The sequence below is a fragment of the Mauremys mutica genome, chromosome 1 (assembly GCF_020497125.1).
Source record: "Mauremys mutica isolate MM-2020 ecotype Southern chromosome 1, ASM2049712v1, whole genome shotgun sequence".
NCBI classification, from domain to species: Eukaryota; Metazoa; Chordata; order Testudines; family Geoemydidae; genus Mauremys; species Mauremys mutica.
In genome coordinates, this window is record NC_059072.1 from 353,535,305 (window position 1) to 353,556,786 (window position 21,482).

The 21,482-nt window shown below is 41.9% G+C and overlaps 1 protein-coding gene across 1 annotated transcript in view; it reads right to left on the reverse strand.

Moving 5' to 3' along the window:
* The window catches only part of C2CD3 (C2 domain containing 3 centriole elongation regulator), a 90,316-nt gene that overhangs the window by 26,469 nt on the left and 42,365 nt on the right, over positions 1 to 21,482 (reverse strand). Inside the window, exons 23-30 of the mRNA XM_045022215.1 lie at positions 20,385 to 21,005; positions 18,628 to 18,954; positions 11,404 to 11,542; positions 9,658 to 9,722; positions 6,055 to 6,260; positions 5,208 to 5,338; positions 2,974 to 3,138; positions 2,156 to 2,373 (exon numbers count right to left, since the gene is read on the reverse strand). Coding sequence (XP_044878150.1) covers positions 2,156 to 2,373; positions 2,974 to 3,138; positions 5,208 to 5,338; positions 6,055 to 6,260; positions 9,658 to 9,722; positions 11,404 to 11,542; positions 18,628 to 18,954; positions 20,385 to 21,005 — 1,872 coding nt within the window. The remainder of the gene's footprint in view (positions 1 to 2,155; positions 2,374 to 2,973; positions 3,139 to 5,207; positions 5,339 to 6,054; positions 6,261 to 9,657; positions 9,723 to 11,403; positions 11,543 to 18,627; positions 18,955 to 20,384; positions 21,006 to 21,482) is intronic.

Sequence of the window (21,482 nt, forward strand, 5' to 3'; positions counted from 1 at the left end):
GCTTCAGTCTTCACGGCTGAGGATGTTAGGGAGATTCCCAAACCTGAACTGGCTTTTGTAGGTGACAAATCTGAGGAACTGTCACAGACTGAAGTGTCACTAGAGGAGGTTTTGGAATTAATTGATAAACTCAACATTAACAAGTCACCGGGACCAGATGGCATTCACCCAAAAGTTCTGAAAGAACTCAAATGTGAAGTTGCGGAACTATTAACTATTAACTAAGGTTTGTAAGCTGTCCTTTAAATCGGCTTTGGTACCCAATGACTGGAAGTTAGCTAATGTAACACCCATATTTAAAAAGGGCACATAGAAAAACAAACTCTTGAGCAATAGTCAACATGGTTTCTGTAAAGGGAAATCGTGTCTTACTAATCTATTAGAGTTCTTTGAAGGGGTCAACAAACATGTGGATAAGGGGGATCCGGTGGACATAGTGTACTTGGATTTCCAGAAAGCCTTTGACAAGGTCCCTCACCAAAGGCTCTTACGTAAATTAAGCTGTCATGGGATAAAAGGGAAGGTCCTTTCATGGATTGAGAACTGGTTAAAGGACAGGGAACAAAGGGTAGGAATTAATGGTAAATTCTCAGAATGGAGAGGGGTAACTAGTGGTGTTCCCCAAGGGTCAGTCCTCGGACCAATCCTATTCAATTTATTCATAAATGATCTGGAGAAAGGGGTAAACAGTGAGGTGGCAAAGTTTGCAGATGATACTAAACTTCTCAAGATAGTTAAGACCAAAGCAGACTGTGAAGAACTTCAAAAAGATCTCACAAAACTAAGAGATTGGGCAACAAAATGGCAAATGAAATTTAATGTGGATAAATGTAAAGTAATGCACATTGGAAAAAATAACCCCAACTATACATACAACATGATGGGGGCTAATTTAGCTACAACGAGTCAGGAAAAAGATCTTGGCGTCATCGTGGATAGTTCTCTGAAGATGTCCACGCAGTGTGCAGAGGCGGTCAAAAAAGCAAACCGTATGTTAGGAATCATTAAAAAGGGGATAGAGAATAAGACTGAGAATATATTATTGCCCTTATATAAATCCATGGTACGCCCACATCTCGAATACTGCGTACAGATGTGGTCTCCTCACCTCAAAAAAGATATTCTAGCACTAGAAAAGGTTCAGAAAAGGGCAACTAAAATGATTAGGGGTTTAGAGAGGGTCCCATACGAGGAAAGATTAAAGAGGCTAGGACTCTTCAGCTTGGAAAAGAGAAGACTAAGGGGGGACATGATAGAGGTATATAAAATCATGAGTGATGTTGAGAAAGTGGATAAGGAAAAGTTATTTACTTATTCCCATAATAAAAGAACTAGGGGTCACCAAATGAAATTAATAGGCAGCAGGTTTAAAACAAATAAAGGAAGTTCTTCTTCACGCAGCGCACAGTCAACTTGTGGAACTCCTTACCTGAAGAGGTTGTGAAGGCTAGGACTATAACAATGTTTAAAAGGGGACTGGATAAATTCATGGTGGCTAAGTCCATAAATGGCTATTAGCCAGAATGGGTAAGAATGGTGTCCCTAGCCTCTGTTCGTCAGAGGATGGAGATGGATGGCAGGAGAGAGATCACTTGATCATTGCCTGTTAGATTCACTCCCTCTGGGGCACCTGGCATTGGCCACTGTCGGTAGACAGATACTGGGCTAGATGGACCTTTGGTCTGACCCGGTACGGCCTTTCTTATGTTCTTGGGAAGCAAAGATATTTCCCTTGACTCACTACTGCTACATATTCACTTGTCTAGACAATGTGGCACAAAATTTATCAGCACTACTAATGAAGAATAGATACACCTGAAATTATATAGGGAAATTTAGGTAGGCTAGAATATAATTAATGGGACAGAAACCAATCACTAACTACTATTTAATCTCACCTTCCTAATGTATTTACATATATTTTACTTAATGGGCTTGTCAGCTAAGATTCCAACACTACCACTACGGAACTGGAGTAATTGCCTCAGGGACCAGCACAAATTAGTTGTCTGTTAGAGGTTGGCCTTCTTAAAATTAAAGATTGGGAAAAATTGTGTCAGGAGTTTTGGGGCCACTTTACAGAGGGATTTAAAACAAGGGATTACCTAGTGCCCGTGGCTCTTGGTAAAGTATTCAAAACAAGGTAACTTCTTACCATTGATCAGAGTGCTGACTTGAGAGACCAAGTGACTAGATTTTTCCAAAAGATGGTGTCCATCAGGATCTACCATTCTGGTCCCAAATTCTTGGCAATCCCCATCCTGCTGTTCCCGATTTCTCTTTGATGTGCTGCCATAGCCATAGTCAGGGAAAGAGCTGGTTAATTTCTGACTGAAGTATCTCTGAATCTCATCCAGCTCAGTCAAGTTTCTTCTGTAAGCCATGTAAGAGAAACAAAGATTCATAATGTATAAATACCTGACTAACCTTGTTTTCCTAAGGTTTAGAATTAGGCTAAAAAAACTATTATCCAGCCAAAAAATTAATCCATAAGATCCCAGCCTAGAAATGATTCTTTCTGAGTCAAACAGGAAAAAATAAAGGGAACCTCCTGTAAATCAGTTAATACTTAGCATTTTGATCACACATAAAACTCATACAAGGCTTGTTTGTTTTCCTCTCTTAGCTCACAGAGGGCTTTTGGTAACAGAGTAAGTTAAGTTACAGGATGACAGAGATGGATAGTACTAAGTATTCAGTCTTGATTTGCAAACACCGCTTCTCTCCAGTCCTTGGACTTCTCACAGCTCTTCCAAAGTGGGACAAATCTAACCTGTAGCAACCCTCAGTATTCCAGTCTTGTTTTAATACTGCCGTTAAGTTACAATACTATACCACTAACACCCAGTTTCATAAGATTACTATATTAATTTTAGTTTATTTTAAAAGAGGATGCAAGAATTGCAAAATTTCAAGATTTACTTTGTGAACCTAAAGCCATATACCACACTGATAGCCATGGGTTTGCTTTACCTGAGAGCAGTTAGAAGTGAAGTATGTGATGAATGTGACAGGGAATCTAATCTTCCAGCCCTTTGTGCGTTCCCTTCCACCTGCTGCAAGGACTCATGAAATCTGCGAACATTTTGCATGTGCTCTTCATGACGAGGTGTCCATGTCTCTGTTGGACTAATTCTGCTAAAAATGGTACAGTTGAACCCTGTTATCTCGATGGCCTAGGGGTTTGCCAAAAGCCGTCGAGATAACCAATGATCGAGATAAACCGCTATCCACCCCCTCCCTGCCCCCTTACCGCGCTGCCTGCACGTGGCTGGATCCGGCAAAGCGGAGCCGGGCGGACGGACGGGCGGGCGGGGAAGCGGAGCCGGCAGGCGGGCGGCAGGAGAAGCCGGGACCAGGTATGTGGGGCGGGGACGGGCAGGGACCAGGTATGCGGGGCCGGGCGGGCGGGGACAGGCAGGGACCGGGTATGCGGGGGCGGGGAAGCGGGGACCGGCGGGCGGGGAAGCGGAGCTGGCGGGCGGCGGCAGGCGAAGCCGGGACCAGGTATGTGGGGCGGGGACGGGCAGGGACCAGGTATGCGGGGCCGGGCGGGCGGGGACAGGCAGGGACCGGGTATGCGGGGGCGGGCGGGGAAGCGGAGCCGGGCGGGCGGCGAAGCGGAGCCGGCGGGCGGGCGGCAGGAGAAGCCGGGACCAGGTATGTGGGGCGGGGACGGGCAGGGACCAGGTATGCGGGGCCAGGCGGGCGGGGACAGGCAGGGACCGGGTATGCGGGGGCGGGCGGGGAAGCGGAGCCGGGCGGACGGGCGGGCGGCGAAGCGGAACCGGCGGGCGGGTACGCGGGGAACCACGGGGCTGGGGAGCCGGGGAGCGGGCGGCTGGGGACATGGTGGGTCGGGGACGCGGGGAGCCGGGTGGCTGGGGACCCGCGCGGCTGGAGAGCCGGGGAGCCGGTGGCTGGGGACACGGTGGGTCGGGGACGGGCTCGAGATATTAGGGTTCGGCAAATCGACATAACGGATGAGAAACTCATAAGACAAAGAGGGAGTTTGGCGGTTCCACTTGTAAACCGTCGACTTAATAGGATTGGCAAGTTAACCGAGGTCGACATAAATGGGTTCGACTGTATATATTTATATACATGCACCAGCGCATCTCTACCTAGGAAAGATCTGCCAACTAAATATATCAAAGCCTGTTAAAAATACTCCCCCTGCATCATTAAAGAAGCATTAATGGATTAAGCCCAGATATGCAAAATTTGGCAAGAATGACATTAGGAATTCACAAAACGCCTGAGAACTGTACCTAATACACATCATAAGAGAGTAGATTGCAGGCATCCTCCTTTTTAACACAGAAGTGCAGCCCACAGATATAGGTGCCAGCTTGCAAGGCCCAATCTGGATCTAAACAGCCAGTTGTTCAGATGAAGAAGGAGCACTATTTGCTGGTGCCGATACTCTTTGCAAACTTCATCAGATAGAGTTAATAAAACCTTGCCTGGCAGGCTGCTTCTAGGTAGAAGGATTACCTTCCACATACTCTAAACAAACAGGCCATGAATTAATCTTCTTTCTTACATGTTGCTCAGTGTGAGCTACAGTTACTGCTAGTAACAGCTATGAACAAAAGGGATGTCCTCATAGCATCTGTTTTTAGCAAGAGTAAGCAGAAATTACTGCAGGGTGTCTACCAAAGCCAGTCTCAGGGATGTGCAATATGGGCATGCCTCTTCACCCCTCATTTGGTGACAACGAAAAGAAGCATGACAAAATACACAGATATGTCATAGACACCCATCCCTACCCCACATCCCACTAAGCAGGGCAGAGGAAAACAACAGCCTCTTGGCAGTGGTACAACATTATATCTAGGGGTACAGGGAGTGAAAGAAGCAGCTGGGTGCCTCACTGGGGAGTGACTGTGATGCTGTAGTAAGGAATTGGTATCAGGACATTAGGAGATTGGCATCTCTTGGGACATTCAATCAAAAGTATATTTAGTAGAAAATTGACTGACAGTCTTAAAATTAAATGCAAGTACTGCACACATCTGTTTTAGTCCTTTAATCGCAGGGGCGTGGATCTGGAGTGAGAGGTGTGGCGCCAGGTATATTTCATCCTGGTCAGCAGACTTAGAATTTGGGCTGGTAGGTGTCGGTATAATTTTCAAGCTCTGAAAACAATAAATATTTACTCTTATTATTTTATTCCAGAGATAGTCTTGTATCAGTTTTCTTACCGCTCCTGAGTAGTAAAATCAACATCCTTTGATGAAGTATTAAACAGTTGTCCAGAGTGTCTTGTAACATAGCTGGGGAATGCAGTACACAAGGCCCTTGCCTGGAATGAAAAAGGACTGTGTGCAGGAATCTGCAACAGAAAGATTAAGGAGAAATAAATGTGAGACTTCACTGAACTAACCAACAGTATAAACTTAAGTTTATGTACTGCTTTACGTTTTCAAAGCACTTTACAAAGACTGACCAGTGGGAACAAACCAACTTAAAAATCTGGATTGTTTTATAAACATTAGTTAAAAGTAAGGCAGGTTCTAGCACCAACAAGTCCCTCTGCCATTTTTCATGTTTTTACAATCATACGTTCATAGTTAAAAAAAATGTCTCTCCCCCCTGTCGCTGAGTGAAATAATAGGGGAAACTGACTGAACAACTATGCAGGGGAAACAGTGAAACTGACTACATGCAGAGTGCTATGAAATACACCAGTAAAGAAACTGAAAGTAGAGAAAAATTATGTTTTTAGTTTATAGTCATCTTACATGTAATACTTTCATACAGGGATGTCTTTTTCACTTATATTGCAAGCTCTGCGGGGCAGGGACTCTCTCTGATAGATGTTTGTACAATACCTAGAATATTGGGGCTCAGGCATCTAAGTACATTTATTATAATATCAGTTTTTAAAATTGAAAATTCAAGAATTTCCAGCATTTGTAAAGCCATGCTCAATCCACTGCACAATGCTGTATGTATAGTTAACTTTTCACTTTGTGAATCCAGAAAATTCATTGGTGGTTATTAGGAACGAAATCAGACTTGTGAATAGAAAGAAACTGGAGTACATACTGAAGAACCTGGTGCTTTGGTCCGAATCCTTGCCTGCCTTACTTCTTTGAGATGAATTATACTTTCAAGAGGGGAAATAGCTACTTTAATCTGCCCTCTGCATTGTCCACTGAAGTCTGTAATATTGTACCACCCACAGACCAACTGGAAGCCAGAAAGAAGGGGCGAGAGATCCACAGATGCAAATCCTATCACTCGTTCAACATCTGTGGGGAAAGAAGAGTGTAAATCACGGGGTTAAAACTAAGGTGTGCAAGCGTGACATTTGCACAGTTTAAAACAATCAATTACACAGCCATGAAACTTTACCCAGCTTTACAGAGCAAACCTCAAAAAGTACATAGTAAGCAGAGAACACAAAGGCAAAGGCCAAGTTCAGGTAAAAAGGGAGTGGGGATTCTGAAGGCTGAGAACAAAGTAGAACTAACACCTGGAAGGAGTGGGTTTTTAGGAGGGACTGAAGGAGGAGACAGGATGTCTGCTGGACAAGGAGAGGGAAAAGGTTTCAAATGTAGGCGGGAATAGGAGTGTAGACATGAAACTAAGACTGTTAAGGAGGAAAAGAAGGAAGCTGTAAAGCAACAATATAGGGACGAAAGGAGGGAGAAATGTCAGAGATGTGTGGTAGCAAGATTACATACAGCCTTAAAGTTGAGGACAAGGAGCCTGAATATGACGTTCTTAAAAACAAAAAGATGAGGAAGGTATGTGAGGAAGCAGTGACGTGACTGGAGTGGTCAGGGAAGGAAGTGGACTTTTGGATAGAATGCAAGAGTCTGAGCACATAAGCAGGGTGGTCGAAAAGCAGGTTACAATAATCAAGAAGAAAGTGACCCAGGCCCAGACAAGTGGTTTTAGTGGTGGGGACAGTGAGGAAAGGGCAGACTATAGTGATGAGGAGTAATGGGACCTACCAAGAAATTGGTTATAAAGGGGGAGAAGAAGAGAGATGCCAAGATTAAACCAAAGCTGTGAGCCTGGGAGACAGGAAGGTTAGTGGAGCTGGTGACAGTGATAGAGAAGGGAGGCAAAAATCAGGAATTCAGTTCTGGAGAGACTGAGTTTGGGCTGGAGGGGCACATCCAAGAGGAATAGTCAGAGAGGCATCTGGAGACTAATAATTCTGTCCTCCTGTCTAGTTTAACATCATGTTAATTATTCTATTAAATATTTCCCTTGTTCAAAATAGCAGCAGTGTTAAAGAAATTAAAATAGATACAGTGAAGGACCCATGTATTAAGGATTATGTAAAAACTGCTATTGCACTCACAAACCCTTTTCCTGCCTGGCAGAAAGTCTAGGTAAGCCTCTAGGGTCTTGCAGATTTAGTCCAAAAGAAAGTCGAGCTTTCCTATTCCATTCCAGGTTTCACTCTCTGGAGGGCTAACAGTGTCACCCACCAGCATGCCACAGTTCCAGAACATGTATAAATGATTTGTTTACACAGAAGTGTATTACGGCTGCAAGTAACATAGATGGTTAGTCATATGAGAGCTGTAAGTCTGTCCATTTCTACTTCACTCCAGGTAGGAACAGTTGGAATGATGCTGTGGAACACCTCAGCAGACCACCAAGGAATCAGGGGGCTTCCAAAAATATAAGGAAATGAGTAGGGGTGCAGGCGTAGATTTGAAATACTAAATAACTATACCCATTAACTTGAGCCCATTGAAATTATTTAAAAAATAGATGTACCAGAGACCATTCAAGATCTCTAATCATTAGTTAGAGACATGTTTAGACTTGAAAAATCACAAATGCATTTTAAAACCAGTTCTTCTCTCTTTCCCTTAGCTGCAAAAACTCATTGTTGCTATTGCAGTTATTGATATTAACAGCACTTAGATGAGTGTAAGAATTTAAATTACAGTAACTTGAGGGCCTGAACTCACGCTCTGGCAAGTACAATGTCTTCACTTCACCTCTGTTATTACATGAAGGGTTATACACGTATGAACTGAGATATCAGAAAGGCTAGTGATGCAAGAGGCCTGGATAGCTTGAACAGTTGAAGGGAAAAGTAAACACATTTTGAAAAAACAGGGGAGTAAAGGAAAGTGAGAGAGTTGAAAAAAAAACTTTTAAGGCCAATTTGTGGAGCTCCATGACCTTCTTCTGGATCTAGGATTTCTTTTGGTTCTATTTACCAACTGATATTCCCTTTTCATTTTCAAAGCGCTTTTAAAATGCCTGTGTGTGATTATTGTTACACTGTTATGTTTATTGCAGTAACTTGTCTGTTCTCTCCTGCACATGTCAGCAGGCACAGGAACAAACAATCCTACCAGCAAACACAAAAGAGGACATTGTTTGGGTTACTCCAGCAGTTCAAGTTATTCTGTTGGGAAAAAAAACTTTTAGCAGAAATTTTGTCAATGGCTAATGGAGGTTTTCTAACAATCGGACAAAAGTCTATCAGACTTGTACACTTTTTGTAGACTCAAAATAAAAGTTTCTGTGGCAAAAGTCAGCCAGCTAAACTTTAATACATTTTAAAAAAATAGTATTTTTTGCCAGCACTGGAGAGAAAAATAATAAAATGCAGCTATCTCCCCAACATCACAGCATATTTTTTTAACTTAAATTTGTTTTGTAGCAATTAAACATTGGAGGATCTAGTTTAACAATGACATGAGCAAACAGTAACAGGGACAGTGAGTACCTTTAACATTGTAACAATGAACAGGATGTGTGGATAAAGTGAATACCTACAGACTTAGGTATGTTGCCAGGCAGAAGGTCTATGGCCAAATCCTTCAACTGTTCCGATAAATGCTAATATTGGCTATAACGTCATTTTTTAAAGTATGTTCATGCTGCTATAAAAGTATTTCGTTACATTTTGGTAATAATGGGCAAAAGAGTCCAGCCCTGAGTAGCTGTGGCAGAGGATCAAAGTAGTTTACCTTCTGACAGAGCTGTAATCTTTATCTGTAAGTCAGATTCTATTTTAAATAATGCCTGTATGCAGTAAATCAGGGGAAATCACACAAACATCTCCTGTTAGAATTGCTTGGACTTGTAAGGATTTGTGGGCTGCTGGGTTAAAGGCTCTCAGGCTGATGAGATGAGCCTGGTACATATGAGAGCAGGTAAGAACCTGGCCTTACATGCTTTCCTAAGGATTAGGGGAAGGCCCACAAAAAAAAGCCTAAAATGAGGCTCTGGAGAGAAATGAGACTGAGGCCATAAATTAGCAGGATGATACCTGCCTCTGCTGAAAGCAGGAGACACTGGAGTTTGTAAGCCATTGCAGAACACTCTTCACCTAACTCTGGAAGGAACAAATAGTAGGAAAAAGAGAAATAATAATCCATCCCCCCTCCCCAGGAAAATCTGACTTTTAAAATCCTGTCAACTTAAACTTGGTGAGAAGCAAGGTTTGAAACCTAAACTTAATTAAAACTAGCTAAAAGCTTTTCATAGTTGGAGGGACTTTGGCAAGATAGGAAATGAATGGGACTGCTTAGCTAGTATAGCCCTCTCCTAGGGAGAGGCCACTGATATCTTTGAAATTCCTGTCTCCATCTGTTGGAAGGAGCCAAATTACCCACTCTGTGCTCTGAACCAGGGGCTTCTCTGCATTGCACCATGGTGGTTTACCTGCTTTATGCCATACTTTGAAGACCAGGGTTTGTTGTGGATCCAACAGAAGTTCTTTGGATAGTCTATTAAGAATAAAATCATCATAATCTGTTATGCAGAACAATAAAATTTGTCAGAAGCTAGCAAGGCAAAGTGTTTCTGGAATTTTAATAACATTTTGTCTACCTTATGAAAAGTAGTCTCTGAGTAACGGGGGGAAAAACCCAGTCTAGGCCATTAAAAGTGCAATGTACATAATTACCACTACATGGGCTTGTTTTCTGCTTACCCAAGGAGTAAGTTTTTTTTTTTTTATCTTGTTCTAAAATATTTTTAAATTAGGGTAGTGAAAACAGCAGGGGAAAAAAAAAAGAGATAACTGTGAAAATACTATCAAGCACTAGAGTAGCAAATTTTTAATAAAGATTAAGATGGCCACCTGAAACACTGCAACCTAATTTCTGAAAAAAAAACCCCACCTTCCCAAAATAGTGATGAGACAAAATCCCTTACTCCCCCCAAAGCATTTTCGGGTCACTTGGCATATTTCTAGTATTCAAGATAGGCTCTGAGCACAAATAACCTTAGAGAATAAAACTTGTAACTGCAGCTATCAATGTCTGAATGACTGGTCTCTGCATTATGAAAACAGCTGTCTAGCCAGCAAACCTGTCTCTGTGCAGTCACTGGTATAATTTCCATGCAGTCTATGACTGACAAGTTAGTGCCTAACATGCTAAATACAGTTTATTTATTGAGAGACAATGTGGGAGAGGTAACATCTTTTATTGGACCAACTTCTGTTGCTGAGAGAGATGAGTTTATCCAGAGAGCTCTGTGTCAGTGCCAAAGCGTCTCTCTCTCATTAACAGAAGTTGGTCCAATAAAAGGTATTACCTCTCCCACCTTCTCTCTCTAATATTTTGGGACCAATACGGTTACAACAACACTGCGTACAACAATAAAAGATATTTTATTTACTGATTCATGCTGGTCGGTCTCTTTTAGTTTAGAAAATCCTAATGGCAACTGCTTCAGGTTTAATTCGAACGCCTGACTTCACAACTTTGCAGAAACCATGAGATCCCCACCAAATTGTACTAGTGTAAGTTATTTATTAATTGTATTGTGGCCTAAAAACCACATCCACGGACCAGGACCCCATTGTTCTAGGCACTTTACAAACTTAATACAAAGACATAAAAGTGCTATGAAAGTGCAAAGAACTTCACTAACATTAATGAATTAATCCTCACGACAGCCCTGTGAGGCAGAAAAATGTTATCAGCTCCATTTTACAGGAGGGGGAAACTGAAGCGCAGAGATGTTAAATGTCTTGCCTAATATCACACGAGAAATCTATGGTACAGCCAGAAATAAAATACAGGTCTGACTCCTGGTCCTGTGTTTTAGCCCAGAGCATACCTTCCTTCGTACAACTCAATCCAGACACTATAGGCACTAGAGCTACTGTAAGATATGCAAACATGGATTTTCAGCTGTGACAAGCTTAGCAAGGCTCCTACTGCTTTGGCCAGAGAAAGCCTCTCTGTGTTTACTTGGTTAAAGCTGCTGCTTCTGGACCACAAAGGGACTTGCATAAAACTGTGAGTGGTGATAAAATAACATGCAGAAATCATAACAGGGCAGGTCCAGTTACGGGAGGACCACTTTGCTAAGTGCATCTATTCATTCATTGTCTGGCCAGTGGGCTACCAGACACCATGGCTATGAAAGTGTCTGCCTCTGAAAGGCATTCCATACCTTGTTTGCTGCTGAAAGTCCCAAACTGGCGAGTCAGTATTTTCTATTATTGCAGTGGCTATTGGAGCATCTGCATCAGCAACCGCAAACGTCACATAGCTACTGGGTGCTGTCACTCCGCGTTCAGTGAGAGGGCTCCCTAAAATATTGTGAATTGTGGTTAGAATAAGGCAGATGATTAATCATTTCATTAAAAAATTAAGTATCGTGTTACCAGCAGAACAAACCTATTAGCTACGGATAATAATGGTTACACCACGTGACAAAGATAAAAACTGTGCATCATGGCAAAGGCCAGCTCAACCTAACAGCTGGTGGTTTCCTTAGAGGAGCAGAGCTAGCCCAGGATGTTGCTGACATTCACTAGCTCCAGTCAGGATATGAGTGGAGTGCAAAATACTATTGTCTACCTTTACTATGAAAGTGACTCTAAAAATGACATCAGGGATTCTGTGATTGTTGATTACAGATAAAAAATTGCCCAGTTTTTTTTAAAATAAAATATTATCAGCTGTGCAAATGCATCCTGGGATCCAAAAGTCAAACTGGGTTATTTCTGGCTCATCTCACCAGTAACCAGTATTAAAAATTCCTCCAGGCAAATTCTGCCTTCAGTTACATCCAAGCAACACCATTCTCATCAATGGGGTTTTGTAGGTATAACTAGGGGCCAAACTGGTCACATAGTTAGAAATTAATTAGCAATTTTGTGGATAATGCACAACCCAAAATAGAACCCAGCTCACTCTCCCAGATCTGGAACAGGTCCAGAGAAGGGCTACCAGGATGATCAGAGGAATGGAGAATCTACCATACAAGAGGAGACTTAAGGAGCTTGTCTTGTTTAGCCTGACCAAATGAAGGCTGAGAGGAGACACGATTGCGCTCTATAAATACATCAGAGAGATAAATACCAGGGAAGGAGGGGAGTTATTTAAATTAAGTTAAGGGCCAATGTTGGCACACGAACAAATGGAAAAAAACTGTCCATTGATAAGTTTAGGCTTGAAATTAGATGATGTTTTCTACCCATTAGAGGAGTGAAGATTGGAACAGCCTTCCAAGAGAGTAATGGGGGCAAAAAACCTAACTTGTTTTAAGACTGAGCTGGATACGTTTATGGAGGAGACGGCACAATGAGATTGACTACAACTGCATATGGCCCATTCATGACTGCTGTTTGCAAATATCTCCAGTGGACTGAGAGGGAGGGTTGTGACTACAGAGAATTCTTTCCCAGGTGTCTGGCTAGTGGGTCTTGCATATGCTCAGGGTCTAACTGATCACAATATTTGGGTTCAGGAAGAAACTTTCCCTCAGGTCAGACTGGCAGAGACCCTGGTGGTGGTGGTGGGGGGGGGTTCACCTTCCTCTGCGCAAGTGGCATGGGTCACTTGCTGGTTTGAACTAGTGTAAATGGTAGATTCTCTGTAACTTGAAGTCTTTAAATCAAGATCTGAGGTCTTCAGTAACTCAGACAGAAGTTGTAGGGTCCTATTGCAGGAGTGGGTGGGTGAGGTTTTGTGGCCTGCTCTGTATCAGAGGTCAGACTAGATGATCAGGATGGTCCCTTCTGGCCTTAAAGGCTATGAGATTTGAGTTGGCTCTGCAGGGTGAGTCTGACTGGTGACTGAATACGTTCCTGTACCAAGCACAACTATTTAGAACCATTACAACACAGGAACCCATCTCCTGTCAGGCTTGAAATAAGGAAATGTGCACCACCTAACAGACAAATGCAAGGTGCCAAAGATGTCCAAGGATTAGTAAGTTTTTTTTATGTAATGTCTCACAAACATTACATAATAGGGATTTAGGTTCAGAACGTTCCTGTAAGGTAAGGAATTAACCCCATGTATAGATAAAGAACTGAGGCAGAGAGAGAAATAAACTCTGTCTACACTACACTCGCCCCCCAAAAGAAACCTCCCGTCCACTTCTACCACCAGTCAGCTCCCAGGGCAGCAATACGTGGGACTTCTTGACATAGTAAGGTGCTGGCAGCCTCTGGGGTTTTTGTCATAGTGTCATCTAGACATTCTCTGAGCAGGGATTAACTCAGCGGTGGTTAAAGCACTGGTGGCCATTAGTATCTCACCTGCACTTGTTCTCCCACTGGTCCTCCTATCACTGGTGGGAAATTTTAGGGGGGAAAAAGGCTAGTGCATACAAAGCCTAAGTCAGTGGTTCTCAAACCTTTGTATTGATGACCCCTTTCATACAGCAAGCGTCTAAGCACAACCCCCTCATAAATTAAAAACATTTTTTTTTATATTTAACACCATTATAAATGCTGGAGGCAAAGCAGGGCTTGGGGGTGGAGGCTGACAGCTTGTGAGCCCCCCATGTAATAACCTCACGACCCCCAGTTTGAGAACTTCTGGCCTAAGTGATTTGCTCAAAAGGAAACGGTCCATCCCACAACTGATCTCCTGAGTCCCAGTCCCATTTTCTTAACCACAAGGCCATAGATAATGGGCTCTGACTGGCCTTCCCCGAAGTGTTTGCAAAACCGGATTCTAAAAGCTTTAGGAAACACTGTTTTTAATACAATTGCAGACAGGAGCTTAACAACACAAAGCTGAGCTACCACAGACGCCATACATTTTGCAATGTGGAGGTGAAAACTTTGCAAGGCTTTTGTTACAAGCAGATTATTATGACTTGCATAAAAATAGTTCAGGGCTGGAAACACAAACACTTGCCCCCAATTTTTTGTTTTCTACAAACCTGGGAAAAGTCTTGTGAGAAAAAAGATAAAGTAATCAGTTAATTGGTTTGACCTAGTTTGGCTCCCCTAGCAAACAATGTACATTCACAGTAACACAAGGTCATATCTAGGAATCTGGACACTTTCTCAAAACTAGAAGACATGGAATATAAAGTACCTCGGAAAGCATTGGGTGCTATATATTCTCTGGTCATCTGTACTGAATTATATTGGGAAAATGAGATGCTGAGTCTGGCCTAAATTATGCCCTTTGGGAGGGTCCTTCAACAGAGGATTCCCACCTCTCAATTTTCTCCCTCTTTTGCAACTCTTCTTCTTAGGTGGTGTCAACACCAGCAAGCTCTGCAGCTATAATTCACTATTTGTAGATAATTTGTTCCCTTCTTGCACACAGATTGCTATTTAAGAAATCCCTGCAACTTGCTGTGACAACAGCAAACAAAATTGTGCTTTTTTTCCTGGAGATGACCTGGACGTAGTATTTATCAGAGGGCTCATTTTCAGGGCATTCACATATTAATATCAGAGGGGTAGCCGTGTTAGTCTGGATCTGTAAAAGCAGCAAAGAGTCTTGTGGCACCTTATAGACTAACAGACGTTTTGGAGCATGAGCTTTCGTGGGTGAATACCCACTTCGTCGGATGCATGCCCCCGATTTTAAATCACTTTAATGTAGGAGAATGCTACTGCATCCGACGAAGTGGGTATTCACCCATGAAAGCTCATGCTCCAAAACGTCTGTTAGTCTATAAGGTGCCACAAGACTCTTTGCTGCTTTCACATATTAATAGACTTTAGAAATGAGTTCCACATCAACACTAGACGCCAACAGTGATCAAAAGACAGCCTATATCACCCTCATCTTTCCGTAGATGGCAGAGCCCATAACAGGGACATGTCCTAGTATGCTATCAGAGTGCCTCTGTGGGCTGCACTCCATATAAAAAAAATAAGGGTGGTTTAAGCAACCTGCTGCATTTTACACAAATTAGATGCAGCACTTGGGCTCCTGGCAAGTTCAGCAGGAAAAATATATTCAACTTTTCTTCCAGTGAACTGAACTGAACCCCTTGCCACAGGATTTCCAATGAAGGATCAGGAAGAAGGCTGTGTGAGAAGCATCTCATTAGGATCCACTGACTGTCATGGTAACAAGGTAAGCAGCTACTGCACTATGCCCCCGATTTTAAATCACTTTAATGTAGGAGAATGCTATTGCAGCTACCAAAATGGCAGTCACACTTTGTGTTAACAGCCACATAAACCGTCTGTAATTCTGCTTGCCTGAAGATTCCTGCCTGTGAATTCCATCGGGGAATGGAATTTCTTCCTCCACACACAAGAAGCATTTCAGAGTTCAATCTGCTTTTCTTACAAACGTACAAAGAGCTTAAAACTTAAATAGGCACCACAAATGTTGCTATCCTGGGCAGGACTGTGGATGGTGCAGCTCAGATATTGCCTGTTGATAATACACATATGCTTAGATAAGCTGGCAAACCTGTCTGTAATAGATGAGTAGCCAGATGTCTCTTCACATGTAGGGGCAGAGCTAAGTAAAATGTCCAATCTGCCTTGGCAGTCTATGGCAAAGCTAATGTTTTTCAAGTTTTGCTTTTTGCTAGGGGCTGTCACTGCCAGGAAGAGCTCAAGCAGCACTAAGGAGGATCCTGTCTCCTGCAACTACTCCCACCTCCCTCCTTTCTTTCCCCTTTCCTCTCCGCCAACCTCCTCTCTGCCTCTATTCATTCCCTCCCTCCTGGCCCATTCTCTTTCCTTTATCATCTCTCAGCTCCCATCCATCCTTTCCCTGAACCCTTCTCCTTTCAGTCTTCACTGTAACCCCTTCATCTGATTATTTCTTGCCTGTTTTCTCTTTCCTTTACCCACCCTATGTTATTCTCATTCTCCCCCTCCTTTTCTTACTTTCCTCATCCCTATCTCCAGAAATCCTCACAAATCATAGTTCCCACCACTATAATGTTAGTTAATCAACAGGTAATTAACATAAGGCTACAGGGGGGATTCAGATAACAGCCATACTGGGTCAGACCAAAGGTCCATCTAGCTCAGTATCCTGTCTTCCAACAGTGGCCAATACCATGTGCTTCAGAGGGATTTCTGGATAAAGAGAATTGGGATAACTGAAATTACACTGTAAATATCTATTCCAGGGAAATATCAGAAAAATTGAGTAGAAGCATGGGAGAAATTGACATTAGGAAGCTAGTAATGGCACACGAAAGTGACATCAGCAACTTAAAAAAAAATCACACCAAGTGACACCCAATATTATTATAACTAAAATGATGTTAGAGAAAAAAACCCTATTTTTTCAGTTTACTTTGTGTTTGGTAGCACTTTATGTATAGTCAGTTTAACTGTTTCCCCCCATTTTTAATTAAAATGGGAAAATGTGATTGTAAAACCAAAAATTGGTAGGAGGCTCAGAGACAGGTTTAGTACCTGCAGAGAAGTTTTGCTAATTTTTTGAAACTGACTAGCTATTAATGTTCTATTAAAGTTCCTGAAAAAAAGATAATCCTTAATGTAATAGACAGGAACATTCATTCTATCCTTGTTATCTATAGTATCACAATGAACTCTTCTTTATTAAGAAAAATATTTTTGCTGAAACAGGCATAAAATAGTTTCTCCAACTCTTTTCTGTTTGCGAGCATCTCTCTTGGTATTCACAAACAATTCCATCTTAAAACTCACACAAAAGAAACATTGTTTATTGTGTTCCAAACTCCTTTTAGTAGCAAATAGTATTCCATCAAGTTCCTGAACACACACAGAGACCGCGACCTTCAGAAGATTATAGAATCATTGTTCATTAAAATAACAAGTTGGACTCAGAGTGTACCAGCAGCACTTGTGCTTAAAGCACGGTTTGTCAATGACCATTTTATTCTTGCTTTTGCAATACCTCATGTCAGTAAACTCCAGTGGGCAATCATTTAAATTAATTCATCTCATAGACTCACTGACTCATAGACTTTAAGGTCAGAAGAGACCATTATCATCATCTAGTCTGACCTCCTGCACAATGCAGGCCACAGAATCTCACCCATCCACTTCTATAACAAACCCCTAACCTATGTCTGAGTTACTGAAGTCCTCAAATCATGGTTTAAAGATCTCAAGGTGCAGAGAATCCTCCAGCAAGTGACCTGTGCCCCATGCTGCAGAGGAAGGTGAAAAACCTCCAGGGCCTCTGCCAATCTGCCCTGGAGGAAAATTCCTTCCCGACCCCAAGTGTGGCGATCAGTTAAACCCTGAGCATGTGGGCAAGACTCACCAGCCAGCACCCAGAAAAGAATTCTCTGTAATAACTCAGATCCCACCCCATCTAACATCCCATCACAGACCACTGGGCACACTTATCTACATTGTTAAACAATAGATTTAACATTTCTAGGAAAAACTTAAAAGCATTAGCTAATCTGGGCCTTCCTGCACAGTCTTTCCTGGCAGTATTGCTTTTCTTATTAATATTTATTGTTTGCATTCAGGTATTGCCTAGACCCTAGAGGCTCCAATCAGGATTAAGGGCCCACTGTGCTAAGTGCTAAACACACACACACGCGTGCCAAGATGTGGAGGAGTAAGGTTACACTGGGATGTATGTGGAAATCTCAAGGGACTGATTCACTTCTTTTTCAATAAAAAGAGCTTAATTTAATACTAACTGCAGATGGTGCGAATAGCAGACAGCTTAAAAAAATTAAGAAGCTACCAAGTGTGTCACCTTAGGAGCACATGGAGTGCTAAGTATAATCTCACTAAAATGGAATATTTTAAAATATGTTCAGAATTAACAGATTGGAAGATATATTAAAAAGCAATTACTGGTGCTCATCATCATGGTAACTGGGCATCTGAATATCATTCTCATTTAACAAAGTGGAAAACTGAGACAAAATGACTTGGCTCAAGGTTACAGTGAGTTCATTCTAATCTTTATAGATTCTTATATCACCCCTCATAGATTCTAGCAGTTCCCAGATTCCTAGTTTTGTGTCACTAGTTTAGTTCCACAAATGAACAATAAGCTGAAAATTGTAAGTCTGAAAGAATGTTTTCTGTCAACACTGACTGGAATTAAGGATGGGCAAATAGGCTGCTATTCGGATGAGCCTCTGACTCCAGAATTCAGTGGTCATCTCAACAGATATATTTTTCAACATTACCCTGCTTGTTTACATTTTGCCCTTGTCCATTTTGCATGGAGAATAGAAACAGAATGGGCAGGTTCACTTTCTGATGCTCATGAACTAACATGATGTAGTGGTACAGGGCTACAGCTCTGCAGGGGAATATTTAAATCCAAACAAAAATTGTTCTGATTGAAATTCAAAACATAATGAAAATATTCTTGTTAATATTAAGTTTTGTAAAATCTCTTGGGCATTGTTTTTATTAAATTGCTGTAAAATATCTGACAATATCTTTTAAAAGAACGTATTTTGCAAGAAGATTTATTTTACCTTTTAAACTTAAGTGCATTGCTCTTTCCACAAGGATAGTGACAGCAAATGTGTTTTCCAGATCCTTTGTGTTAGTCTCATCAGATGGTTTCACAACAGGGATTTCTGAGCTTGGGGAATTCAGTTTGTGATTGTGGCTTTTCAAGACTTGCTGGTCTGGGTCAGGAACCTTCTCTGCGCCTTCATCTTCACTGTTACTAACGTCTTCAGCACAGTCAAACCCACCAGCAGAAGTAATACGAGCATGAGTGGAAGCAAGTGTAATGTGAACACGTACAGCAGCTCCTGACAGGTTTGAAGCATTGCGCCTGAACACCGGATAGATACCTGGAACCGGATATTTACAAACAAACAAGACAAAATTTAGTATCTTGGAAAGAGACGTTATATTTCATGAAGACTAAAGTCTGTTCTCAGATCATTGGGGTGGATCTCAAATCTGGCAATGTCATCTCTACACAAACAGATCTCTCAGGGATTGTTAGTAACATGAGTTTGTAAAGGAAAAAAGTAATGGGAAACCCTAGGAAAGTTAATTCTTTATTTTCCCACGGACAGCTGAAATTAAGATATACAGCACTTTTCTCTCAACTTCATATGTGAATTGGAAACACTTCCTTTGGCATGATTTTGTGACTGTATCCAGGAAACAAAATTCAGATGCAGCCTGTGCATAGTTTTTGTTCTGAGGGTTTTTTACCTGCAGTTTCTAGTTTTAACCCCACCAGGTTTGAGCCTGACCAAATGAGGGTCAACTGACTGGTCTAAGAACAGGGGTTCTCAACCTTTTTCTTTCTGAGCGCCTCCACTCCCACCCCAACATGATATTAAAAACTCCACAGCTGACCTGTGCCACAACATCTGGTTTTCTGCATATAAAAGCCAGGGCCGATGTTAGGGGATAGCAAGCTAGGAAACTGCCTGGGACTCCATGCCACAGGGGCCCCCACAAATCTAAATTGCTCAGGCTTTGGCTTCAGCCCCAGGTGGTGGGGCTCAGGGCCCCAGGCTTCAGCCGCATGCCGTGGGGCTTCTGCTTTCTGCCCTGGGCCTTAGTGAGACTAACGATGGCCCTGCTTGGAGTACCCCCTGAAACCTGCTCGTGGCCCCCGCAAGGGGCCCTGAACCCCTGATTGAGAACCACTGGTCTAGAAGATCAGACTGCAAGTTGGCAGGTGACCTGGAATTGATATCACAGTGATGTATGAAATATAGAACCAGAACAGAATAGAAAAGTCCAAGGGCTTTTCCAATTTTCTAGTCCTTTACTTTAATTACTAGCAGACAATGCAGGTTTCTTGTGTTAACTCTAACCAGTGGCTCCTTTGCTGTGCTATTGTGCCTGATCAGCATTAATACTAGTTCAGTGATTCAGATTCTAATGAGGAATCCTTCCACAATTCACTGACACTAATTCTTCACCCATTTACTGATCACCATTACCAAATTTCTTCACCAGTATAACTCACTAAGCTTTGAACTCTGACGCAAGTGTTTTACCCTTGCTCATCTTTTCAAGAAAACAAAATGAGCCAACAACATAGAAAGGACAAAACAAGGCTGCAACTGGTTTGCTTCAGTCAACAACATATGGATGAGGTTAAACCAGCTAAAAAGTACATAAGGAAATGGGGATGAGGTTAAACCAGCTAAAAAGTACATAAGGAAATGGGGATGAGGTTAAGCCAGCTAAAAAGTACATAAGGAAATGGAATAAAAGAAGTCAGGAAATGTAAGAATGTTCTTTATAAACTGACCACTAACTGTGAGTGTTCTCCTTGACCTCTGTCCAAGTGCTGCAAGGTCCACAAATGCAGAGCCAATAAGGCGATCTGTATCCAGTGGTCTTTCGACGTTGTTTTCTTTCCCATAGGCCCGCCACACTTGGATTTCTAGCTTCTCCTCTCTGAAGTACCACAACAGTGCTTGGCTCCTTGTCAGTTCCATCTCGTCTGTTTTCTTAAACATCACCGTAACATGTTTTTCATCTTCAGTTAATTTTGGCCTCTGAAGTGAAGTCCAAATGGCTTCTTGATCATACAATTTATATCGGAGATAGCAGTAAGTGCTTTTATTTATGTGAGTCTGGCCTGCAAGTAGCATGCAATGCACTGGTAACCACACTCTGGGGGTGGAAATCGTCACAGTTGCGGGATTTTTGCTCAGATGCCATTCGTCCTCATCATCCATACTATCTTCATGGTTTTCCTCATGATTCCAGCCTAAAAGCTTAGCAGCCTCCACAACTCGTTCTCTGTCACCATGATGAGCAAAAGTAATAGAAAGCTCCAGCCCTCCCACTATGTTTTCCATGATGTTTGTGCAATGAAAAGGCACCAAATCCTCAGGTAGGGTTACTGAGTACCATCCTGTAATACCTTCAACAGAACAACAGAGAGTAATCAGACTCAATTATTACATTTTTGAGAAATGCAAAAGAAAAGGGTTTTTTTCTCTTCCTGATCATTGTTCCAGGACCAGTACTTGGAAAAGTTTATTCCTTTTGAAAGCATTTGGTTCATCTAAGTATTTGCCACCTGTCAAGGTTAAAAATTATCCGGCCTTAAAATAAAACAAACAAATAAATAAATAAAAATCACATGAACCTGATTACCATTTTACTTTAATTTTCCACTTAATTGATGATATGGTTTTACAAGTGAATATCCCATGAAGCTCTAGTTAATAAAGCTGGGATTCCTACCTTCCAGATAGTATATACAAACCAATTGTTTTTTAAACTCTAAGGTTTGAGAAAGTGGTTGCTACAATCATATTCAGATTGAAGTGGAAACAAACAAGATCATCATCAGAATGTCCTGATTTCAAGGCCGGACAGTTTGTAACCTGTCAAT